The 21,393-nt window shown below is 42.9% G+C and overlaps 1 protein-coding gene and 1 long non-coding RNA gene across 3 annotated transcripts in view; one reads left to right on the top strand and one right to left on the bottom strand.

The window, feature by feature from the left end:
* The window catches only part of st3gal2 (ST3 beta-galactoside alpha-2,3-sialyltransferase 2), a 134,169-nt gene that overhangs the window by 48,060 nt on the left and 64,716 nt on the right, over window positions 1–21,393 (bottom strand). For both annotated transcript variants that reach the window (XM_033036005.1, XM_033036004.1), the window contains one exon: window positions 522–1,781. In XM_033036005.1, the coding sequence (XP_032891896.1) occupies window positions 522–860 (339 nt within the window). In that variant the 5' untranslated portion in view covers window positions 861–1,781. The remainder of the gene's footprint in view (window positions 1–521; window positions 1,782–21,393) is intronic.
* Window positions 5,068–9,246, top strand: LOC116982673. The gene is made up of 3 exons (XR_004414514.1): window positions 5,068–5,157; window positions 7,690–7,694; window positions 9,234–9,246. It is a non-coding gene; the product is annotated as an uncharacterized LOC116982673 (long non-coding RNA).

A 21,393-nucleotide genomic window follows, 5' to 3' on the forward strand; every position in this document is an offset into this window, starting at 1 on the left:
GGATGGGGAATGAACCTCAGAATAGCAATCTCAACTCCAGTGATTTTATTTCCAATAGCTGGTAACTTACTAGCCACTCTGTCTCTCGCTCTCTTTCACTCTCTCCACTCCTGAATTTACCACCAGCACATTTAATATTTAATAATCGGCATATTTTAGTGAAGATAGTAATGCATTTCCATAATTCGTTTCTAGGTTGGCAGGAGAGAAAGGGAGGGGGAATGGGTTTGAAGGGGGATTCCTAGGAGAGCTGTTGAAATCAGAAAAGGTAATCTTGTTCGGTAATCTTTAGATTATGAAGTGGATGCCAATAAGAACAAACTAATTGTTGTTTAAGATGGCCTCTGCATTAAAGTATCTTGTAACTCTAATTGCCTGGACTAAAACAATAACAATGTCATTTGGATAAAGCACTGGAATGGCAACAGCATTCACAGTGGAGTCGATGGTTTCAGAGGATTGTGAGAAAATAAAAAATGCATTCAATTTCAAATCAATTTTCTCAGTTTGCGTGTACTTACCACCCACCAGTTGTACACATTAGGCTCCAACATCATATTAGCTTTTGTCCAAAGTGGCAGAATGTCTTCATCAAACTTCTCATCGAACCAATGTGACACACCAGGATCACCCACACAATGATCACAAGCACATGTCCTCTGACTTGCAAGGTTCTTATTTAACTTCTGAATGTTCAGGTAGCCAGGCAGCAGCTTGACACGATGAACATCCTCTACAGATTGGCTCTGCAGGTAGGCCATGTTTGTCACACCCGTCAGTGTGTAAGTGAAGAACACAGAAGTCAGGAAGACAATGAGCAGTCCAAGGAAAAGGATGCACACTCGAAGTGAGCACTTCATTGTTGCACTGTTGTCCTTGAGTGTGGCCTTTTGGCGTGATCAGAGATCCTCCTTGCTGTTAAACCACTTCAGGAAGCAGAACAAATGTCAAAGAGGAGTTCCAAACCCCAACTTTGCCTTTTATATTTATCCAATTCACTGCAGCTTTGTGGTTTTAATTGGTGACTCCCAGACGGTAGTTCAACAGTCCCAAGAACAGGAATATGTCGGAGTTAAAGATTCCAACTGAGACTGCTTGCTGGATGGCAATTAGCTTCTTCCTTTACTCCTCTCTTCTATTATAAATGTGACTGAAGATTCTGCTAAATCTCCTTTTGGCTCGGATCTTATGACAATTGTTAAAAAGCTATAATTCTTTGGAATATGCTTGATGGAATTAATCTCCTCATGCCAGCAAGTAGCCTACTCATTTGCACCCTGAGCCTCTGAGAAATGAAGGAAGCAGTTTCATTCCTGTGGTATAGGATTTTGGATGAATTCATTGAAACAGCTGTTTGATTTGTCTTAAGACTGAGAGGCGCAATCCAGATCTCCTCAAAACTCTTTTTCTTAGCCGCAGCCCATTTCGAAGCTTCAGAAATTTCATAGAATGCTTTGCATGTGATTTCTGTTCATGAGAGGTATGTCTTTGAGAGAGCTGTTGCCAAGGTGACAATTAATATGTGCTAAAAAAATGAGTAAATCAGATGAGAGCGATGTCTCCTCACATTGTCTCACAAGTCCTCTGTATGTTCATTGTTGCCATTCAGATTTCTTAATCCACTATCGAGTGAGAGATTGCATTAATACTGAACAGCAATTATTCCCCTCCATGAACAGCAGAACTAATTAGATGGGTGTGCTCTGCTTTCTAAACCCATGCCAGGTTTCTTTCCGGATTCAACTGTTGGCCCGTTACTTCGGACATTCTCAGACAGGCAACTGGAACAAAAGCAGAAAATAAAATTCAGTCCGCAAATAAAACAAAAACACGCTGCTCTTTTTTACGTGGTTCAATCGATTCAAAGTTCTGAATTGGGAAATAGACAAACTTGTGCATGCGATATAAATGGCATTTAACCAAGTCATCGTGACCAAAATAATATTTATTTTCAAATGTACCCGCTCCTCCCAGAAGTCAGGAAGCTTATGGTAAACAACCAAAGGCTGGATCCAGACTATTCATCTGAGGAAAATATGAATGAAATTTTCCAAACCTGGTCTCTGGTGGTACCTTCCAGTAGAGTTTAACAGACAGCCCTCAATGTTGAGAGTCAAGGCTGGCTTACCACTTCTCTAACCCAGTGCTGAAATAAACAACAATCTTATTTGAAACCAGCTCCCTGTATTGACAAGGGAGTGAACCTGGAATTTTCTGCACTACACAGCTCAGAGGAAGACCAAATCTTGCATTATATGAACGCAACCCAGATATACTTAGATTTCCATGGCAACTGTACTTTGATTTCCAGCACTCAATTAATTAAAAATATAATGGAACATAACATTTATTTCAGGTGGACATGATTAAGGCACAACATTTACAGAATCAACTTATAAAATTCATTCATTCCAGACTTCCAACAGTCCATAACATTACAAGAAATAAAGTCAGAAGCTGAAATTCACGTTGTCAAGAAGAATTAGTTGAATTAATTATTCAAATATCCAGAGTACGTTAAAGAGATTTGGAGGTGCTGATAAAAAGTGGTCATGTGACTCAACAAAGTGATTCAACGTAATCCTACCAGCAGTCACACCTTCCCACCACTATCCCCATCACGATACCATTCCCTCCACAACCACTTGGTTCATTTGTCCTTTCCCACCAAAACTGCCCGCCCTTTCCCCTGCAACTGCAGATGTAACCGTTTCTCTATAGCTCCTCCCTCATCTCCATCAAGGAACCCTAGCAACCCTTCCAGATGAGACAGAGGTTCATATGCATCTCTTCGAAGCTAATCTACTGAATTTGATGCTCCTGATGTGGCATGCTTTACATCATCGAGACCGATTGTCGACTGGACGACCATTTTGCCAGACACCTGCGCTCAGTCTGCCAGCACCTGCAGGATTTCCTGGTTAACTCAACTTCCACTACAGACCTTTCAGTTCTGGGCCGTCATTGCCAGAATGAGGTCACACGGCAAACTGGAAGGACAACACCTCATACTCCGCTTGGGTAGCTTACAATTGAAATCTCTCATTTTAGTACCATCTCTAACCCCTCCCTTTCCTGTGCCACCCCCCCTCCATCTCAGTGCACACCCATTTCTCCCTCTGTCCCACCTTTCTTCCCCCTCCTCACCGCTGTCCCCATCCACATATATCACTCACTCTGGCATAACATTGCACTCTTTCTCTCGCCTTAACTGACGCCCTTTGGCTCTTTTTCATCTCGAGCCTTTGTCACTGACTCTACCCATCTGCCAATCAACCCTCCACCACTCCCTCCCTCATCTCTATCTACCTATCACTTGCCAGGCTTTGTCCCCTCCTCCCCCACCCCCACCCCTCTTTCCCAGCTTTCTGCCTCCTACTACAATCAGTCTGAAGAAGGGTCTTGACCCGAAATGTCACCCATCCATTCCATCCATTGATGCTGCCTGACCCACTGAATTACTTCAGTGCTTTCACCATCTGCAGTTCCTTGTCTCTCCAAAGTAACAGGTGAGCTGTATTAGGAAGTCCGTAACCAAGGAGGTTCATTCCAGTCAGCCAGCTGCAAAGTGTACAGTAGAGGTTCTATACGGTGAAAAGAACTGGAAACACATTTTACTGTGCTGCACTGTGGCACTGCGATTCCAGAGTCTTGAGCACTAAAGCCCAGGCTGAATTAAAAGACTGCTGCACACTGGGAAATGCTTTGTATGAGAAATTAGAAGACTCCATCTGTTCTCTCAGGCTGATGCATGAAGATAAGAAACGATTTTGTCATTATCCCATCAGAGATTTATATGAAAAAAATTGTCTGTTGCTTTTTCTGCATTATAACTGAGGCACTCTGGGATGCCCTGAAAATGTGCCGTAGAAATACATGTATTTTTTATTTGTTTTTGCAAAACTCCTGACACACTCCTGCCAAGCATCCATCCACATAATTCAGTCCTTGTCAGTGTGGCGTCTGAGCCACAGTTAAAAAATCTCTGACTACATGTGGTCTCACATTTTAAACTGTATAATGACCTTTGTGACTGCATAAAGGAAACGCAAAAATATCTGCCAGCTTCTGAGATTTTCAAGATATTTCAGCAGAACTATGTCCCTACTTTATTATAATTTCCAATGCATCTCTTATATTCCTAGAAATATTATCCACATTGACCTAATTGCTTAATAAATTGTCTCAATGCAAGTTCTACCCACCAACAGCTGTTGTTCATACCTGGGTACTTGTTATTAAAGCTTTACCAGCTGCAGGTCTGATAGTTTCCCCTGGTGACTTTCAATATTCACTCCTGCTTATGCCCAATTAAGGTAGTCTTTTATTAGTGCTTTTGTATACTGTTGACCAGGGTAAGTAAGAAGTTGCATCCTCGTCCCACTTTCTCCCAATCATTTCTGAGTCCACCTCCATCTGAACCAATACCACATGAAGATTTGTTATTCGTATCTGCCTTGGGGATTAATGCAAAGCAAATAAATATTTGGTGGTAGTTCTGTTAATCCTGTCTTATTTTATTGTGGAAAGTGCCATAGTTATTTAAAAGGGTATCTGAATGAATGAAATAGAGATGGAGAGGCATATATGTTAAGGAGAAGGAATCCAAGAGCAAAAGGTCTCAGCAGTCAAAGGAAAAAACAATTAAAGCTAGGGATGCTTAAACAGTCAGGATTAGAGTGGCTCCTAAAAATGCCCCCATTCAATTGACCAGCTGTATCATGCAGGAATGAGGGGCAGAAGGGGCATCTGGTTAGTCTGGTTGAAAAAGTTACTTTTATTCAAACAAACAGGTTCGCTTCTTAATAAACAGACAACTCACAATACGGTTGGTAGACCAGTTCAAAATGTACTTATTATCGGCCGATGGAAGTGGCAAGGAAAACCACAGTCAAGTGAGCAATACAGACACTTGGCTGTCCTCAGTCCACTTCCCTGAACAACAGAATTACACGGTATTATATAGTGGGTACACAAAAATGCTGGAGAAACTCAGCGGGTGCAGCAGCATCTATGGAGCGAAGGAAATAGGAAACGTTTCAGGCCGAAACACTTCTTCAGACTATTATATAGTGTTTTTTTGTCATTCCACAAACATTAGTCATGGTCAGAGGTACAGAGAATACATGTTACTACAGGATGCGTCTGAGTTGTCTGGTCACGTCAGTTGCATCAAAGGCATCTTGTCATGTGGTACAAGGACTTTACATATCAAAGGCATCGGACATTTGGTACAAGATACTTGCATATCAAAGTCATCAGTCACTGCATACCTCAAAGGCATCGGAAATTGGTACAAGGTATTTTACATATTAAAGGCATCGGACATTATCTCAATACCCCTTACTGGGATTAATCTGGGCTTCCTCTCTCATCAAATGGTAGACAAATTTTAAAGTCATTCATTATCTGAAAAAACAGCAACCTGAGGCAAGCCTAGACTTGCCTTTCTGTATCAATTAACTGGAGAAAAGCCTGATTTGAGACTAAATATAAGTTGTAAGCTGGCCAAGGAATCCATTTAATATTTTCTTATATTTCTAACATAATTCAGCCTTATCATGGTAACATACCATATGTCCAATTCACTCTTTTCAGGGTTCTGTGTAAATATGCTCAGATGGTGCAATGACAGAACTTTAACTGACTCAAGCCACTGAAAGGAAAAAAAACAATTAGGCGTATCTGTCAATCGTACGAGTATCAACTGAGTTATGTTGTGAATATGGCAACAGGAAAAGGCTAGGGTATAATATTTTCCACACTTAAATGACCCACAGAGGTGCACTCTCTAAAGGTCACTCTTTTACTTTTATGATTTATGCATCCTTTCTTGGAGATAACATGGATTAGTTCTACACGCAATTAATAGCACCTTGTGCCTTGTTCACTGCAGAGATTTTCCATTCCACCATCTAATATCTATTCTTTGAAATATTTACTTAAGCCCTTACTGTCGATTGCATGGCTAATTTTTGCAATATCAGTAAATGTCTTTATCATGGTCCCTTTCTTTAGGTTTTAATCATTGACGTATATTTAAAACAAATCATGGGACTTAGTACTTAGTGCAATGGAACCCTGTTGGGACCACGTGGTCACAAGGCAAACACACATACTCTGTACAGACAGCCCCCTGTCGTCAGGATTAAACCCGGATCTCCGGCGTTGTAAGGCAGCAACTCTACCGCTGCATGACTGCCCGATTTCTGACTGCTGAGCTTACCAATTTGTCACAAAGTGGATCACTCTCTTACTCATTCCTGGCTACAATGAAGGATTTAATTCACACTTATGACTGGGCAAATCCTCAACATAAGCACTAAATATTTTTAATACATTTCTGGCCAAAATGAAAGGATGTGGGCCAGGAAACCCATTCAGCATGACTTGCATTAGCCAACCACAAGTTTATCTATAACCATATAACCATATAACAATTACAGCACGGAAACAGGCCATCTCGACCCTTCTAGTCCGTGCCGAACACATAATCTCCCCTAGTCCCATATACCTGCGCTCAGACCATAACCCTCCATTCCTTTCCCATCCATATAACTATCCAATTTATTTTTAAATGATAAAAACGAACCTGCCTCCACCACCTTCACTGGAAGCTCATTCCACACAGCTACCACTCTCTGAGTAAAGAAGTTCCCCCTCATGTTACCCCTAAACTTCAGTCCCTTAATTCTCAAGTCATGTCCCCTTGTTTGAATCTTCCCGACTCTCAGTGGGAAAAGCTTTTCCACGTCAACTCTGTCTATCCCTCTCATCATTTTAAAAACCTCTATCAAGTCCCCCCTTAACCTTCTGCGCTCCAAAGAATAAAGCCCTAACTTAACATATATATAACAATTACAGCACGGAAACAGGCCATCTCGACCCCTCTAGTCCGTGCCGAACACATAGTCTCCCCTAGTCCCATATACCTGCGCTCAGACCATAACCCTCCATTCCTTTCCCATCCATATAACTATCCAATTTATTTTTAAATGATAAAAACGAACCTGCCTCCACCACCTTCACTGGAAGCTCATTCCACACAGCTACCACTCTCTGCGTAAAGAAGTTCCCCCTCATGTTACCCCTAAACTTCAGTCCCTTAATTCTCAAGTCATGTCCCCTTGTTTGAATCTTCCCTACTCTCAGTGGGAAAAGCTTTTCCACGTCAACTCTGTCTATCCCTCTCATCATTTTAAAAACCTCTATCAAGTCCCCCCTTAACCTTCTGCGCTCCAAAGAATAAAGCCCTAACTTGTTCAACCTTTCTCTGTAACTTAGTTGCTGAAACCCAGGCAACATTCTAGTAAATCTCCTCTGTACTCTCTCTATTTTGTTGACATCCTTCCTATAATTAGGCGACCAAAATTGTACACCATACTCCAGAATTGGCCTCACCAATGCCTTGTACAATTTTAATCTAAGCTGCTTGCAGATCATTTGTAAACATGGGATGTACTTGTTGAGGGTGCTCAGCTTCAAAATACTCCAAAATTACAGCAGGATCTTGATCAGATAGGCAGGTACTCTAAAGAATGGCTAATGGAGTTTAATACAGATAAGTGTGACGTGTTTACTTTTGGGAAGTCATACCAGGGCAGGACATTCACAGTGAATGTATTCCAGAGGGATCTCGTTCAGGTACACAGCTCCCTGAGGCAGCGTCACAGGTAGATAGAGTGGTAGAGAAGGTTTTTAGTACATTGGCCTTCATCAGTCACGTTATTGAGTACATAAGTTGAGATGTTATGTTACAGTTTTACAAGACCTTGGTGAGGTTGCATTTGGAGTACAGTGTTCAGTGTTGCTTACCCTGCTATAGGAAGGATGTCATTAAGCTGGAAGGAGTGCATAGAAGATGTACGGATATGTTACCAGAACTCAAGGGCCAGAGCTATAGGGAGAAATTGGGCAAGCTGGGACTTTATTCCTTGGATAGCAGGGGCTATGTGGATGCTCGTATAGAGGTGTATAAAATTATGAGGGGACTTGATGCGACCACATCTTTTACCCAGGGTAGGGTAATCAAGAACCAGCCGACATAGGAGAGGGAAATGATTTAATAGGATCTGGAGGGCCTACATTTTTATTCAGAAGGTGTTGTTAATTCTGCAGATACCAGGACACTAAATTGAGTAAAGGCTTCTGGGCTGCTAGGCCATTTGGTCAATTTCAATGTGCCTTCTGCAGAAATGGGACAAGCTGCAGAATGGTCTGGAGCCCAGATAAGAGTTGCAGGGAAAGAATGGGATATCTGCAGATTCTTACAATTAGGTGTAAGTAAGTAAGTTTATTGGCCAAGTATTCACATACAAGGAATTTGCCTTGGTGCTCCGCCCACAAGTAACATCATGACATTGTGACAGTTACGAATGACACAGAAAACACTAAACATTAATAATAATAAAACATTAATGATAAAACACCATTGATCAAGCATGTGAACCAACAAAATACCAGATCAAAGGGAGGCTACAGATTTTTGGCTGTTGAGTAAAGCAATTACTCGTGGATAAAAACTGTTTTTATGTCTGGCTGTGGCAGCTTTGACAATCCGGAGGGAAGTGATTCAAAGTGTTTGTGGCCAGGGTGAGAGGGGTCAGAAATGATCTTGCCCACTCGCTTCCTGGCCCTTGCAGTAAATTGCATGAAACAGTTTGGGTGAATGCAAACCACACATATACATTGTAAATATTGTTACAAAGCTTTACTTTGCTAGATGTTGATTGGGTTAAGTGTTGAGCCTTGTCTGGGTTTCTGGAATATCTGAGCAAACGTTGCTATGTTTGCTTCCTTGCAGAAGCTCCGTTTCAATACAATGTATTGGTTACTGTATTATTGGGTTAGGGAAATGTCTATCATGTACGTGTTGGTCGATATCTGTTATTGGACTGTGAAGAGACCACCCCCATATGGTTTGGCCCCTCAAGGTTTGGGGACATATAAAAGGTAGCTCCCACGAGGTCCTGTGTCGATCTTCTGGGAGAACGCTTGGGGCTGCGTGACCTTTTGGAGTGTCTCTGCTTGCACGAGGCTAGGAGGGCTTGGACAAACAGATAGAAGAATCGAACCCATGCTGGTTAGGTATAGTAGTGGGGAACTGTTATTGTGTTTTTCCAAAATAAAGTTTAGATGCGCAAGTGCTTAGTATTATATTGATTGAAACTAGACTGGGGGAAGCTTAGAACAAGCTATTTACAGTGTTACGTATATGGAATGAGTTGCCAGAGGTAGTTGAGGCAGGTACTATTATACCAATTAAAAGACATTTGACAGGTGCATGGATAAAAAAGTGTTAGAGCGATATTGGCTAAATATGGGAAAATGGTACTAGCTTAGATGAAGCATCATGCTTGGCATGGTTGAGCTGGCTGAAGGGCCTGTTACTATGCTGTATGACTCTATATCCAAGAAAGCTTTTTTAATCACTATATAGATAGCTGTACTAGAGAGGGTAAGAGTCAGGTCAAGTGACTGAAGTGTCATGGGGTGGGGGGGAGGGGGGGGCACCTTTGGACCAATAAGCATAACTGCATGAATTTTGACGTACTTATGGAGAAGGATAGGACTGGCCCACAAATTAAGGCCCTGACCTGGAGCAAGGAATGATTTTGCAGTCACTAGAGATGTGCAGGCCTGGTGGGAACTTACAGACGTCGATTGGGAGAGTTAGTTTGCAGGTGACTGGCAACTGGGAGGTCTTCAAAAGTGAGAGAGCATGAGGGCAGGTGCCGCATGTTCCTGTTAGGGTGAATGGCAAGGAGAGCAAGTTTAGGGATTCCAAAATGATGAGCGATATGGAGGGTCTGGTCAGGGCAAATGATGCATAGGCAGTTAGAATCAAGCAAATCCCTCCATGAATATAAGAAGTATAGGTATATACTTAAGACAGTAATCAGAATGGCCTAAAGCCAATGGCTAAGGAACGAATAGGCTTCCTTAAAGATCAGCATGATTGTCTTTGTGTCGAGCCACAAGAGATGCGAGAGATAATAAATGAATATTTCTCATGTGCTTTTACTTGGAAGATCATGGATGCTTAAGAATCGAGTCAGTGGAAAAGTGATGTCTTAGATCATATACAAATTACCAAAGAGGAGGTACTGGCAGTTTTAAAGTGCATTAAGATGGATAAATCCCCAGAGTTAACCAAAAGCATCTGTGGAGCTTGTAGCAAGCTAGGGAGGAAATTGAAGCCTTTGCAAAAATATTTGTCCTCATTCGATTCTGGAAGACTGGAGGATGACTAATGTGGTACCATTATTTAGAAGGACAGCAAAGGCATGCTAGAGAACTACAGGCTGGTGAGCCTGATGTCAGTGATAAGAAACCTATAGTCAGAGCACAGAAACAGTCTATTCAGCCCAACTCACTCATGCTGACCAAGATGCCCTATTTAAACGAGTCCCATTTGCCTGCAATTGGCCTGTTTTCACTGAACCAGCAAGAGAATCAAGAGTCAAGAATGTTTTATTGTCATATGTCCCGAAACAGAACAAATAAATTCTTACTTGCTTCAGCAGAACAGATTTGTAAATGTAGTACTCAATAGATAACTCAACAACAAACAAAAAAGTTCAATAAATTAAAAAAAACATTACAGTGCAAAAACAAAGGCCAAAGTCTTGAATGCAACTCATGCTATTGGTAGTTTGGAGTTTAGATGGACAGCTCCGTGTACCACAGGCCCGCGATGTCGATGCTGCAAGCCCAACGCTCCGGAGCTTCAAAAGGCGATCCAGGTAGGTATCGCCTGCTCCGCGGTGAATCCAGCGCCTCACCACTGCTGCCGAAGCTCTGGTCCGGTCCCCGATCTCCGGTAGGAAAGGCCGCACCGATCCAGTTGGTAGGCCGCGAGGAAGTGGTGCAAGGACGCAACACGGAGAAATAGTCGTATACTCGCCAGGAAGCGACTGGGAAACAGTTTCCTCCTTACCCTCCCCCACATAGAAAAACTAAAGAATTCCCAAAACAAACTGTTTAGACAAACTAAAATTAAAAAAAAGATGGAAAAAACGGACAGACTGTAGGCAGAGACGCCTTCAATGCGGCGCCCCTAATGAAACTTTTGAGATAGATCAAAGAGGGAACATTTTATGGTGGTTCTAGCTGATTCTTGGACCAGGTATTTCTTTCCATTGACGCATCACAATGCTCCAAACCTTTCAAATAAAGTGAACTATTAATTAAAGTATAAATGCAGCATCAGGGAGAAATTCTAAGTAATGTAGTTTTATTTTTGGAGCAATATGTAATGAATATCATTATTAATTACTACCATAAAAGTTACTTTGCCTCTTGCAGGTTAAATACATATCACAGTTGGATATAAGATACCATGAATTTCAGAAGTAGATTGAATACAAAGAAGGTGCAGAGTTCTCTCATCATCCCTCACTCATCCCCCCCACCCTCCACCCAACTAAATTGATGATAGAATAGAATAGAATAGAATAGCCTTTTATTGTCATCCAGACCGAAGTCTGAACGAAATTTAAGCAGTCATACATATAATACAATACAATAAAAAACAACAATAAACACATATTAACATCCACCACAGTGAGTCCACCCAACATCTCCTCACTGTGATGGAGGCAAAAGTCTTAGGGCTGCAGTCTCTTCCCTCCTCTTCTCCTTCTGCGCTGAGGCGATACCCCCCGGGCGATGTTAAAACCTGTCCTCGCGGCTCAAACACCGCGGCCCGGGGTAGTCGAAGCTGCCGCTCACCAGACCTGCTGACGCAGCCGCTGGCCCGCGGCCGAACCCCCGGTCTCAGGCCACCGCCACCAGAACTGCCGTCCCAGCCCCCGGAGCATCGTTCCAGCCCCGAGCCGGATCGCCCTCACGTGAGTACTGCCACCGTCTCAGCCTCGCGCCAGGCCGCCGCTCCTCCCTCGGGCCAGGCCGCCCCGACCGGGCGCCGCTCCTCCCTCGCGCCAGGCCGCCCCGACCGGGCACCGCTCCTCCCTCAGGCTGGGCCGCCCCGACCGGGCGCTGCTCCTCCCTCGGCTGGGAACGCCGTACCTCCCCGAGCTCGGCTACTCCGACGGGAGCACCGTTCCTTCCTCGGGCCGGCCGTCACAGCCCCTCACGAAAGCCCTGTTCCAGCCCCGAGCCGGGCCGTCCTCACGGGAGCGAGCTCAGTGCGAGTCCTGGCGGGCTCTGCCTCCTGAGCCTCGAGGTCGCCAGCTCCGCCATTAGGCCTCAGCGCAGACGGAGGCAGAGAAGGGGAATACGACAAAAAAGTCGCATTCCCCCGCAGGGAGAGACAGCAAGCCCCGTTTCAACCCCCCCCCCCCCAAAACACAAACTAAAAACCAAAACTAGACTAACCAAAACGAAAATAAACAACCCAAAAAACACAAAACAAACAGGACTGCCGGAGAGCCGCTGCAGCCAGAGCCGCGCCGCCAACTATGTTGATCTTGATTACATCAGCATTGCCAAATCTATATTGAGTACCTACTTCACTTTTGTTAAAATAATCACACGCACATAAGGATAAAACAATCCCAGATTTGCAGAAGGTACACAAAATTGCTGGGGAAACTCAGCGGGTGCAGCAGCATCTATGGAGCGAAGGAAATAGGCGACGTTTCGGGCCGAAACCCTTCTTCAGAATTTGCAGATGTGGCTGGAGCTGATGTGATCACAATTCCTCAATCTTACTCTGAAATAGAACTTATTACAATTAACACAATGTGACAGAGAAACAGACTAATTACTTGAACAGTAATTCATCATATTGTTGGGTGGGGGAGGGGAATGCAGCACGTCACACTGCTCTAGGCTAGGTCCCAATCAGGTAGGGCTCCTTTAATACAGACATGTGAAGTGGTATCTTGGGTGTTGTGAAAACTCTTGTGTATGAGTGCCGCTCAAAATAGGTCACACATGCTAGTTAAAAAATTATAGAATTGGCATCCAGACACGCTTTGAATGATATTGCGTGCATTTGGGTATTAGCAAAACTGACATGAAAATATTTAGAATGAAAATTGCTGCCATCATGATCCATGTTGTAAGTCCAAATTTTCCAATACATTTTCTTTTTAATAAAAACTGAATTGTGTAGCTCAGGATAGTACTATACTGCGCTAGAACAGGGTAGTCTGCTGCTGCATGTGTCTGTATGCAGGCATGTGTCTGCCACCTTTGCTCTTCTTGGTGTTGGAGTTTGTGGGTTTAGGAGTGCAATGAGCACAGCTTAGAATTAAATTAAGTCCTGCCAGGGCACTTTGATGCCACTTCCACTCAAATCCTGCTCCATCGTCACTCAAGGATAGTTACTCTCATCTTATCCCTGCCTTGAAACAAGACCTTGATGAGGTCTGGTGAAAGCCAATTAGGCATCAATGAGCAGGTTATTTGTGAGTTAGTGCCACATTATAGCCATTATGGAAGACATCTTCAATTACTTTGCTTATAATTGAGAACAGGCTGATTGTATGGTTAATTAGTTAATTGTATCTGATCTGTTTGGTTTTGTGGACAGCATGTATCTGGGCACTTTTTCACATCCTATCATAATATTCCTCAAACCACTTAGCAAAAGGGTAGTTGGTGCTGGAATGAAAGCCTTGATTAATACATCCAGAGCATTATCTGGACAAAGTGTATTTTTTAGGTGCAGTTATCCCCATCTTTCTTCGCTATCACTCATGAAGCAGCATCTGCGGAGGGAATGGACGGACGTTTTGGATCAGGACCCTTCCTCAGCCTGATTGAAGTCAGGAGAAAAAAGCTGGAAAAGAGAGGTGGGGATAGAACAAAGCCAGGCAAGTGATGGGTGGAAGAAGGCAGGGATGGGGTTTGATTGGCAGATGGATGGAGTAAGTGACAAGCACTAGAGGTGTAAAGGTGCACAAATGAGTTTAAGATAAGGAGAGGCATTGAGAATATGTACAGGTGCAATAAAAACAACTCCAACAGCAGCATTACAGGTTGAAATGGGGGAGATGCCTCTAGAGATGAGAAGGATACAGCTTTCATTGAATTACTGGATTAACCTACAGGGCCACAGTCAAGAACACCCAGCACAAGTAAAGCGGCCTTTTCACGGGGCGACTTGACGCAAGAGTTAACCGGAGTTTAACATCGTGGGAACCTCGTGCGATAACAGTACGGCATTCGTGGACCACCGTGGACCACTGTAGCGCTAATGGCAGGTCATCGTGTAACTTGGTCACTCGGGAGAAAATTCAAGAAAGTTTGAATTTCTCCAAGAGTGACTTGTACACTTGTGGTTGAGTATTGCAACATTATATGAACGTAGTGGCCAGTGCGATATCCGTAATAACTCTTGCGGGTACCGTGGGAAATCCTGCGAACGGTGAACCCGGAAGCTGGACAGAGGGGACAGAAGGTGATTAAAAATTATCTTCAGTGGGATTGAATTTAAAAAATAAATAAAAATAAAGATTTACATCCGCATATGGACATCAACTTATTCATGAGTTATGTTAATGAGATTCAAGAAAATAACTATAATCTTTAAAAGGGACTTTAAAAGGGACTTTACTGAAAGGTTACGCATTTTTATGGTCCGTGAGATATTTTTCACATGTACTTCTTTGAGAGATACAGGTCGGAGTCCTCGTGTCCAGGGGTCCGGAACGCTACCAATCAATGTTGTGCAGAGACCCGTGTAATTAAGGAGTGAACTGCACATGCTGGTTTAAACCGAAGACAGACACAAAAAGCTGGAGTAACTCAGCGAGTCAAGCAGCATCTCTGGAGAAAAAAAGCTGATGTTTCGGGACGAGACACATCTTCAGACTCAATTCCGATTAGGATGTCTGAAGAAGGGCTCCGATTCGAATCGTCACCTATTCTTTTTCTCCAGAGATGATGCCTGACCCGCTGACTTACTCCAGCTTTTTATGCTTTTCTTCCCAGATCTGACTTACCTGCTGAGTTACACCAACATTATGTGTCCTTCTGTGCATATTAACCAGCATTAACCAGCGTCTGCAGTTCCTTTAGACATTACATAACTTCAGATTTTAGAGATATAGCGCGTGGGAACTTCTGCGAACGGTAAACCCGGAAGCTGGACAGAGGGGACAGAGGGTGACTAAAAAAGGTGGTCTCAAAAGGACACATGGGAACATGTGTCCTTCGAGGACGTCCCACCTAATTGTCATTGTTGGATAATCTTTTTAACAGGAACACTTGCAGAGATGGCTCCCAGAAAATCTCAAAGGAAGGGGGTAAAGCGGGTCAGAGATGTTTTTGCCATGCAGGAGAATGAGGAGGAGACGCAGCAAGAGAGACAGGTGGAGAGGCAACAGGAGATGCCACAGATAACACTGCCTGTGGGCTCCTTGGAGCAGGGAGATGGTGAGCAAGGTGCAATTCAGATTGCCTCCCCAGTAGCCGTTGTAGGAATAGCCTCTACAGACGCTTATGTAAAGGGAAGATGGCAGAAGGTAAAGTCATATAACTTCACCAGGGAACAAGAGGGGGAACTTGTAGAATGGTTCCAATTTAACGAGATTCTCTACGATAAATCCAGAGAGGATTATAGAAACAGGGAGAGAAAAAGGAACCTGCTGGAGACGAAGGCTGCCGAGTTTCCCGAGTGCTCATGTGAGTTTATATAACGATATATAAGTTCATCAAGAGGAGAACCATTTAATGCTATCCAAGATTTAAAAACATACATTGCTATTGATGTAAAAGTGCTGTGTTTGCAGTTAACTTAAACTTCTCTTATAAGTCTGTCTGTCTGCCCTGCAGCTGCAAAGTAAAAAAGTCGCAGACAGCTTTTACACCCTCTGTGTTTGAAGTTTGAATCATGTCTCTAAAAAAAAAAAAGAGCCATAAAAAGAATTATGCATGAGGGCAGGCAATTCTCACTTGTAATGCTTGAGACTTCCTCTTAATTCTCTTTTTAATTAATCTCTCCCTTCTGCCTTCAAGCAAGCGTTTTCGATGCACATAGTGGGCAGCTGCATGCAGCGCGTCAATGAAAAAACCCAACATCCTGTACTCGAAATTATTTCGTAAAGGCATGTCTCCAAATGAGCCGATTCAACCAAGGGAGGATATATATAGTGTGTGAAAAAAAAAGTTACATCATTTGTGTCACGTGTAGTTCACGATGTTCATTCAAGATTTAACGCGACAGCTCGGGAAACGGCCAAGTCACTCGCACGAATAACATAAATGCCGAGTACCGTGGGAACTCTTTGTCTACTGCCGTTATATCGTGCGAGACTCGTGCTGGACCACGACCTCTTCACTCTGGTGACATCTTGCGTCAACTCGCCCCGTGAAAAGGCCCTTTAAGACTCAATTCCGATTAGGCTGTCTGAAGAAGGGTTCCGGTGTTGGGGGAGTCCAGAACCAGGGTCCCAGTTTTACAGTCTACCGTGGGAACTCTTTAACTCAGTAAAGTAAAGTAGCCTTTATTGTCATATCAGCGCACAGGCAGCAGTTGACTGTTGCTCTATTCAGTTTCCCAGGGGGTCGGGACGGGACTGGAGTTGGGAGAGAAAGGTGGGGGAGTCGAGGGAGAGGAGGGGGAGACAGATGGGGGTGTCTTCATTTACTGACGGCGGGTGTCTGTCACTGAAACAGGCAGGTGAGATTTCACATCCACCTTGTGTGTGCCTCTCTCTCTCTCTCCCTCCCTCTTACACAGGCTGAGAGACTCTGCCTCTGTGAGTGTACGTCTCTTTCTCCCCCTCTCCCACACACAGTAAGACCGAGGTACTGTGCTCAGTCCATCTGTGTCTCCCACATACACAGTAAAATATGTCTCCAAATGAGCCAATTCAACCAAGGGAGGATATATATAGTGTGTGAAAAAAAAAGTTACATCATTTGTGTCACGTGTAGTTCACGATGTTCATTCAAGATTTAACGGGAAAGCTCGGGAAACGGACAAGTTCACTCGCACAAATAGCAGAAATGCCGAGTACCGTGGGAACTCTTTATCTACTGCCGTTATATCGTGTGAGACTTGTGCTGGACCACGACCTCTTCACTCTGGTGACATCTTGCGTCAACTCGCCCCGTGAAAAGGCCGCTTTACTGTCAAACCATGCTGGGAAAAGGAGAGAAGGGAAACAAAAAGGTTTGGATGGACAGTGACCCAGAGAGCATTACAAATCAGCATAGCACAATTAAATGTGGTTCCAACGGTTCCATTACCTTCAATTCCACCTTGGATACTTCCAGATGCAACAGTAGACTTTACAATATTAGAACAGAAAAACAAAAACAAGGATAAACAACGTATGTATAATTCATTCATCATACAGGAATACATTGACAGATACTACAGCTTTGTCCAAATTTATACAGATGCATCAAAAGATTCAGTAGATAAAGTAGGAGTAGCATTTATTGTACCAGAATTTCACATCAAAGTAGGGAAGAGGATCAATAATGAGGTCCCAGTATACACAGGTGAAATGATTGCAATATTGTTAGCGGTACAGTGGGTCGAGGATACCAGGCCTTTAAGGACAGTTATTTGTTCAGATTCAAGTTTAGCAATAAAGAGTTTACAGCACAGCCATTCAGACAGTAGACCAGACATTTTGATTGAAATACAACAAACACTATTCAGAATTCAAATGATGGGGCTTACAGTCATATTTTTATGGGTACCAGCACACATTGGCATTAGAGGAAACAAAATGGCAGATAAGGTAGCAAAAGAGGTAACAAAAAGAAGTAAGATTGATTTAAGTATTAACATAGGTAAAACTGAAATCAAAGACATTATTAAGCAAAGACTGAAGGAAAGATGGCAAAAGCAATGGGAGGAAGAGTGGAAAGGACGGTAGTTCTACAGAGTCCAGAGGAAAGTGGGAGAAATGAGATGTGCAGGAAAAAACAGAAAAGAGGAGACAGTAATTTCAAGAATCAGATTTGGACACACTGGTCTGAACAGTACACTTTTTATAATAGGCAAGCATAATACAGGCAGATGTGAATACTGTGGGCAAGAAGAGACAATAGAGCATGTCATTATACATTGTGAGAGGTATGAGGAAGAAAGAAGACAAATGAGTGAACGATTCAGAAAAGAAAAAGTACAATTTGATTTAATAGATATTTTACAAAAGAATTCATATAAGTGCTATCAAATCCTATTGCTTTTTCTCAGGGTAACCAATTTGTTCGGAAAGATATAGGTTATTAGTATATAAGTTATAATGGAGCGAGGTGGAGGATAAATGCGTGGATGAGGGACTGGTGCAGTGGGTATGGATTCAAGTTTCTGGATCATTGGGACCTCTTTTGGGGAAGGTGCGACCTGTACAGAAAGGACGGGTTGCACTTGAACTCAAGGGGGACCAATATCCTGGCGGGGAGATTTGCAAAGGCTACTGGGGAGACTTTAAACTAGTATGGTTGGGGGGAGGGACTCAAATTGGGAAAGCTAGCAGTCAGTGTGTGAAGCAGGGGGCAGAGAATGGTAGCACTCTGACCCAAAATGTAGGGGAGAGAGAAGAAAAATAAAATAATCAGAGAATAAGAGAGGGTGGGTTTCTTAAATGTGTATATTTTAATGCTAGGAGCATTGTAAGAAAAGTGGATGAACTTAGAGCCTGGATTGACACCTGGAAGTATGATGTTGTGGCGATCAGTGAAACATGGTTGCAGGAGGGCTGTGATTGGAAACTAAATATTCCAGGATTTCGTTGCTTCAGGTGTGATAGAATTGGAGGGGCAAGAGGTGGAGGTGTTGCATTGCTTATCAGGGAAGATATTACAGCAGTGCTTTGGCAGGATAGATTAGAGGGCTCGTCTAGGGAGGCTATTTGGGTGGAACTGAGAAATGGGAAAGGGGTAGCAACACTTATAGGGGTGTATTATAGACCGCCAAATGGGGAGCGAGAATTGGAAGAGCAAATATGTAAGGAGATTGCAGATATTAGTAGTAAGCACAAGGTAGTGATTGTGGGAGATTTCAATTTTCCACACATAGACTGGGATACACATTCTGTAAATGGGCTGGATGGGTTGGAGTTTGTAAAATGTGTGCAGGATAGTTTTTTGCAACAATACATAGAAGTACCTACTAGAGAAGGGGCAGTACTGGACCTCCTGTTAGGAAATGAGATGGGTCAGGTGGCAGAGGTATGCGTTTGGGAACAGTTCGGGTCCAGTGATCACAATACCATTAGTTTCAATATAATTATGGAGAGGGACAAAACTGGACCTAGGGTTGAGATTTTTGATTGGAGAAAGGCTAACTTTGAGGAGATGCGAAAGGATTTAAAAGGAGTAAATTGGGACAGTTTGTTTTATGGGAAAGATGTGGAAGAGAAATGGAGTACATTTAAAGGTGAAATTTTAAGAGTACAGAATCTTTATGTCCCTGTTCGGTTGAAAGGAAATCGTAAAAATTGTAAAGAGCCATGGTTTTCAAGGGAAATTGGACACTTGGTTCGGAAAAAGAGGGAGATCTACAATAGTTATAGGCAGCATGGAGTAAATGAGGTGCTTGAGGAGTATAAAGAATGTAAAAAGAATCTTAAGAAAGAAATTAGAAAAGCTAAAAGAAGATATGAGGTTGCTTTGGCAAGTAAGGTAAAAGTAAATCCGAAGGGTTTCTACCGCTATATTAATAGCAAAAGGATAACGAGGGATAAAATTGGTTCATTAGAGAGTCAGAGTGGCCAACTATCTGCAGAGCCAAAAGAGATGGGGGAGATATTGAACAGTTTATTTTCTTCGGTATTCACCAAGGAGAAGGATATTGAATTATGTGAGGTAAGGGAAACAAGTAGAGTAGCTATGGAAACTATGAGGATCAAAGAAGAGGAAGTACTGACACTTTTGAGAAATATAAAAGTGGATAAGTCTCCAGGTCCGGACAGGATATTCCCTAGGACATTGAGGGAAGTTAGTGTAGAAATAGCAGGGGCTATGGCAGAAATATTTCAAATGTCATTAGAAACGGAAATAGTGCCGGAGGATTGGCGTACTGCGCATGTTGTTCCATTGTTTAAAAAGGGGTCTAAGAGTAAACCTAGCAATTATAGACCTGTTAGTTTGACGTTAGTGGTGGGCAAATTAATGGAAAGAATACTTAGAGATAATATATATAAGCATCTGGATAAACAGGGTCTGATTAGGAACAGTCAACATGGATTTGTGCCTGGAAGGTCATGTTTAACTAATCTTCTTGAATTTTTTGAAGATGTTACTCGGGAAATTGATGAGGGTAAAGCAGTGGATGTTGTGTATATGGACTTCAGTAAGGCCTTTGACAAGGTTCCTCATGGAAGGTTGGTTAAGAAGGTTCAATGGTTGGGTATTAATGGTGGAGTAGCAAGATGGATTCAACAGTGGCTGAATGGGAGATGCCAGAGAGTAATGGTGGATGGTTGTTTGTCAGGTTGGAGGCCAGTGACGAGTGGGGTGCCACAGGGATCTGTGTTGGGTCCACTGTTGTTTGTCATGTACATCAATGATCTGGACGATGGTGTGGTAAATTGGATTAGTAAGTATGCAGATGATACTAAGATAGGTGGGGTTGCGGGTAATGAAGTAGAGTTTCAAAGTCTACAGAGAGATTTATGCCAGTTGGAAGAGTGGTCTGAAAGATGGCAGATGGAGTTTAATGCTGATAAGTGTGAGGTGCTACATCTTGGCAGGACAAATCAAAATAGGACGTACATGGTAAATGGTAGGGAATTGAAGAATGTAGGTGAACAGAGGGATCTGGGAATAACTGTGCACAGTTCCCTGAAAGTGGAATCTCATGTAGATAGGGTGGTAAAGAAAGCTTTTGGTGTGCTGGCCTTTATAAATCAGAGCATTGAGTATAGAAGTTGGGATGTAATGTTAAAATTGTACAAGGCATTGGTGAGGCCAATTCTGGAGTATGGTGTACAATTTTGGTCGCCTAATTATAGGAAGGATGTCAACAAAATAGAGAGAGTACAGAGGAGATTTACTAGAATGTTGCCTGGGTTTCAGCAACTAAGTTACAGAGAAAGGTTGAACAGGTTGGGGCTTTATTCTTTGGAGTGCAGAAGGTTAAGGGGGGACTTGATAGAGGTTTTTAAAATGATGAGAGGGATAGACAGAGTTGACGTGGAAAAGCTTTTCCCACTGAGAGTAGGGAAGATTCAAACAAGGGGACATGACTTGAGAATTAAGGGACTGAAGTTTAGGGGTAACATGAGGGGTAACTTCTTTACTCAGAGAGTGGTAGCTGTGTGGAATGAGCTTCCAGTGAAGGTGGTGGAGACAGGTTCGTTTTTATCATTTAAAAATAAATTGGATAGTTATATGGATGGGAAAGGAATGGAGGGTTATGGTCTGAGCGCAGGTATATGGGACTAGGGGAGATTATGTGTTCAGCACGGACTAGAATGGTCGAGATGGCCTGTTTCCGTGCTGTAATTGTTATAT

This window comes from Amblyraja radiata, chromosome 17 (assembly GCF_010909765.2).
Source record: "Amblyraja radiata isolate CabotCenter1 chromosome 17, sAmbRad1.1.pri, whole genome shotgun sequence".
NCBI classification, from domain to species: domain Eukaryota; kingdom Metazoa; phylum Chordata; class Chondrichthyes; order Rajiformes; family Rajidae; genus Amblyraja; species Amblyraja radiata.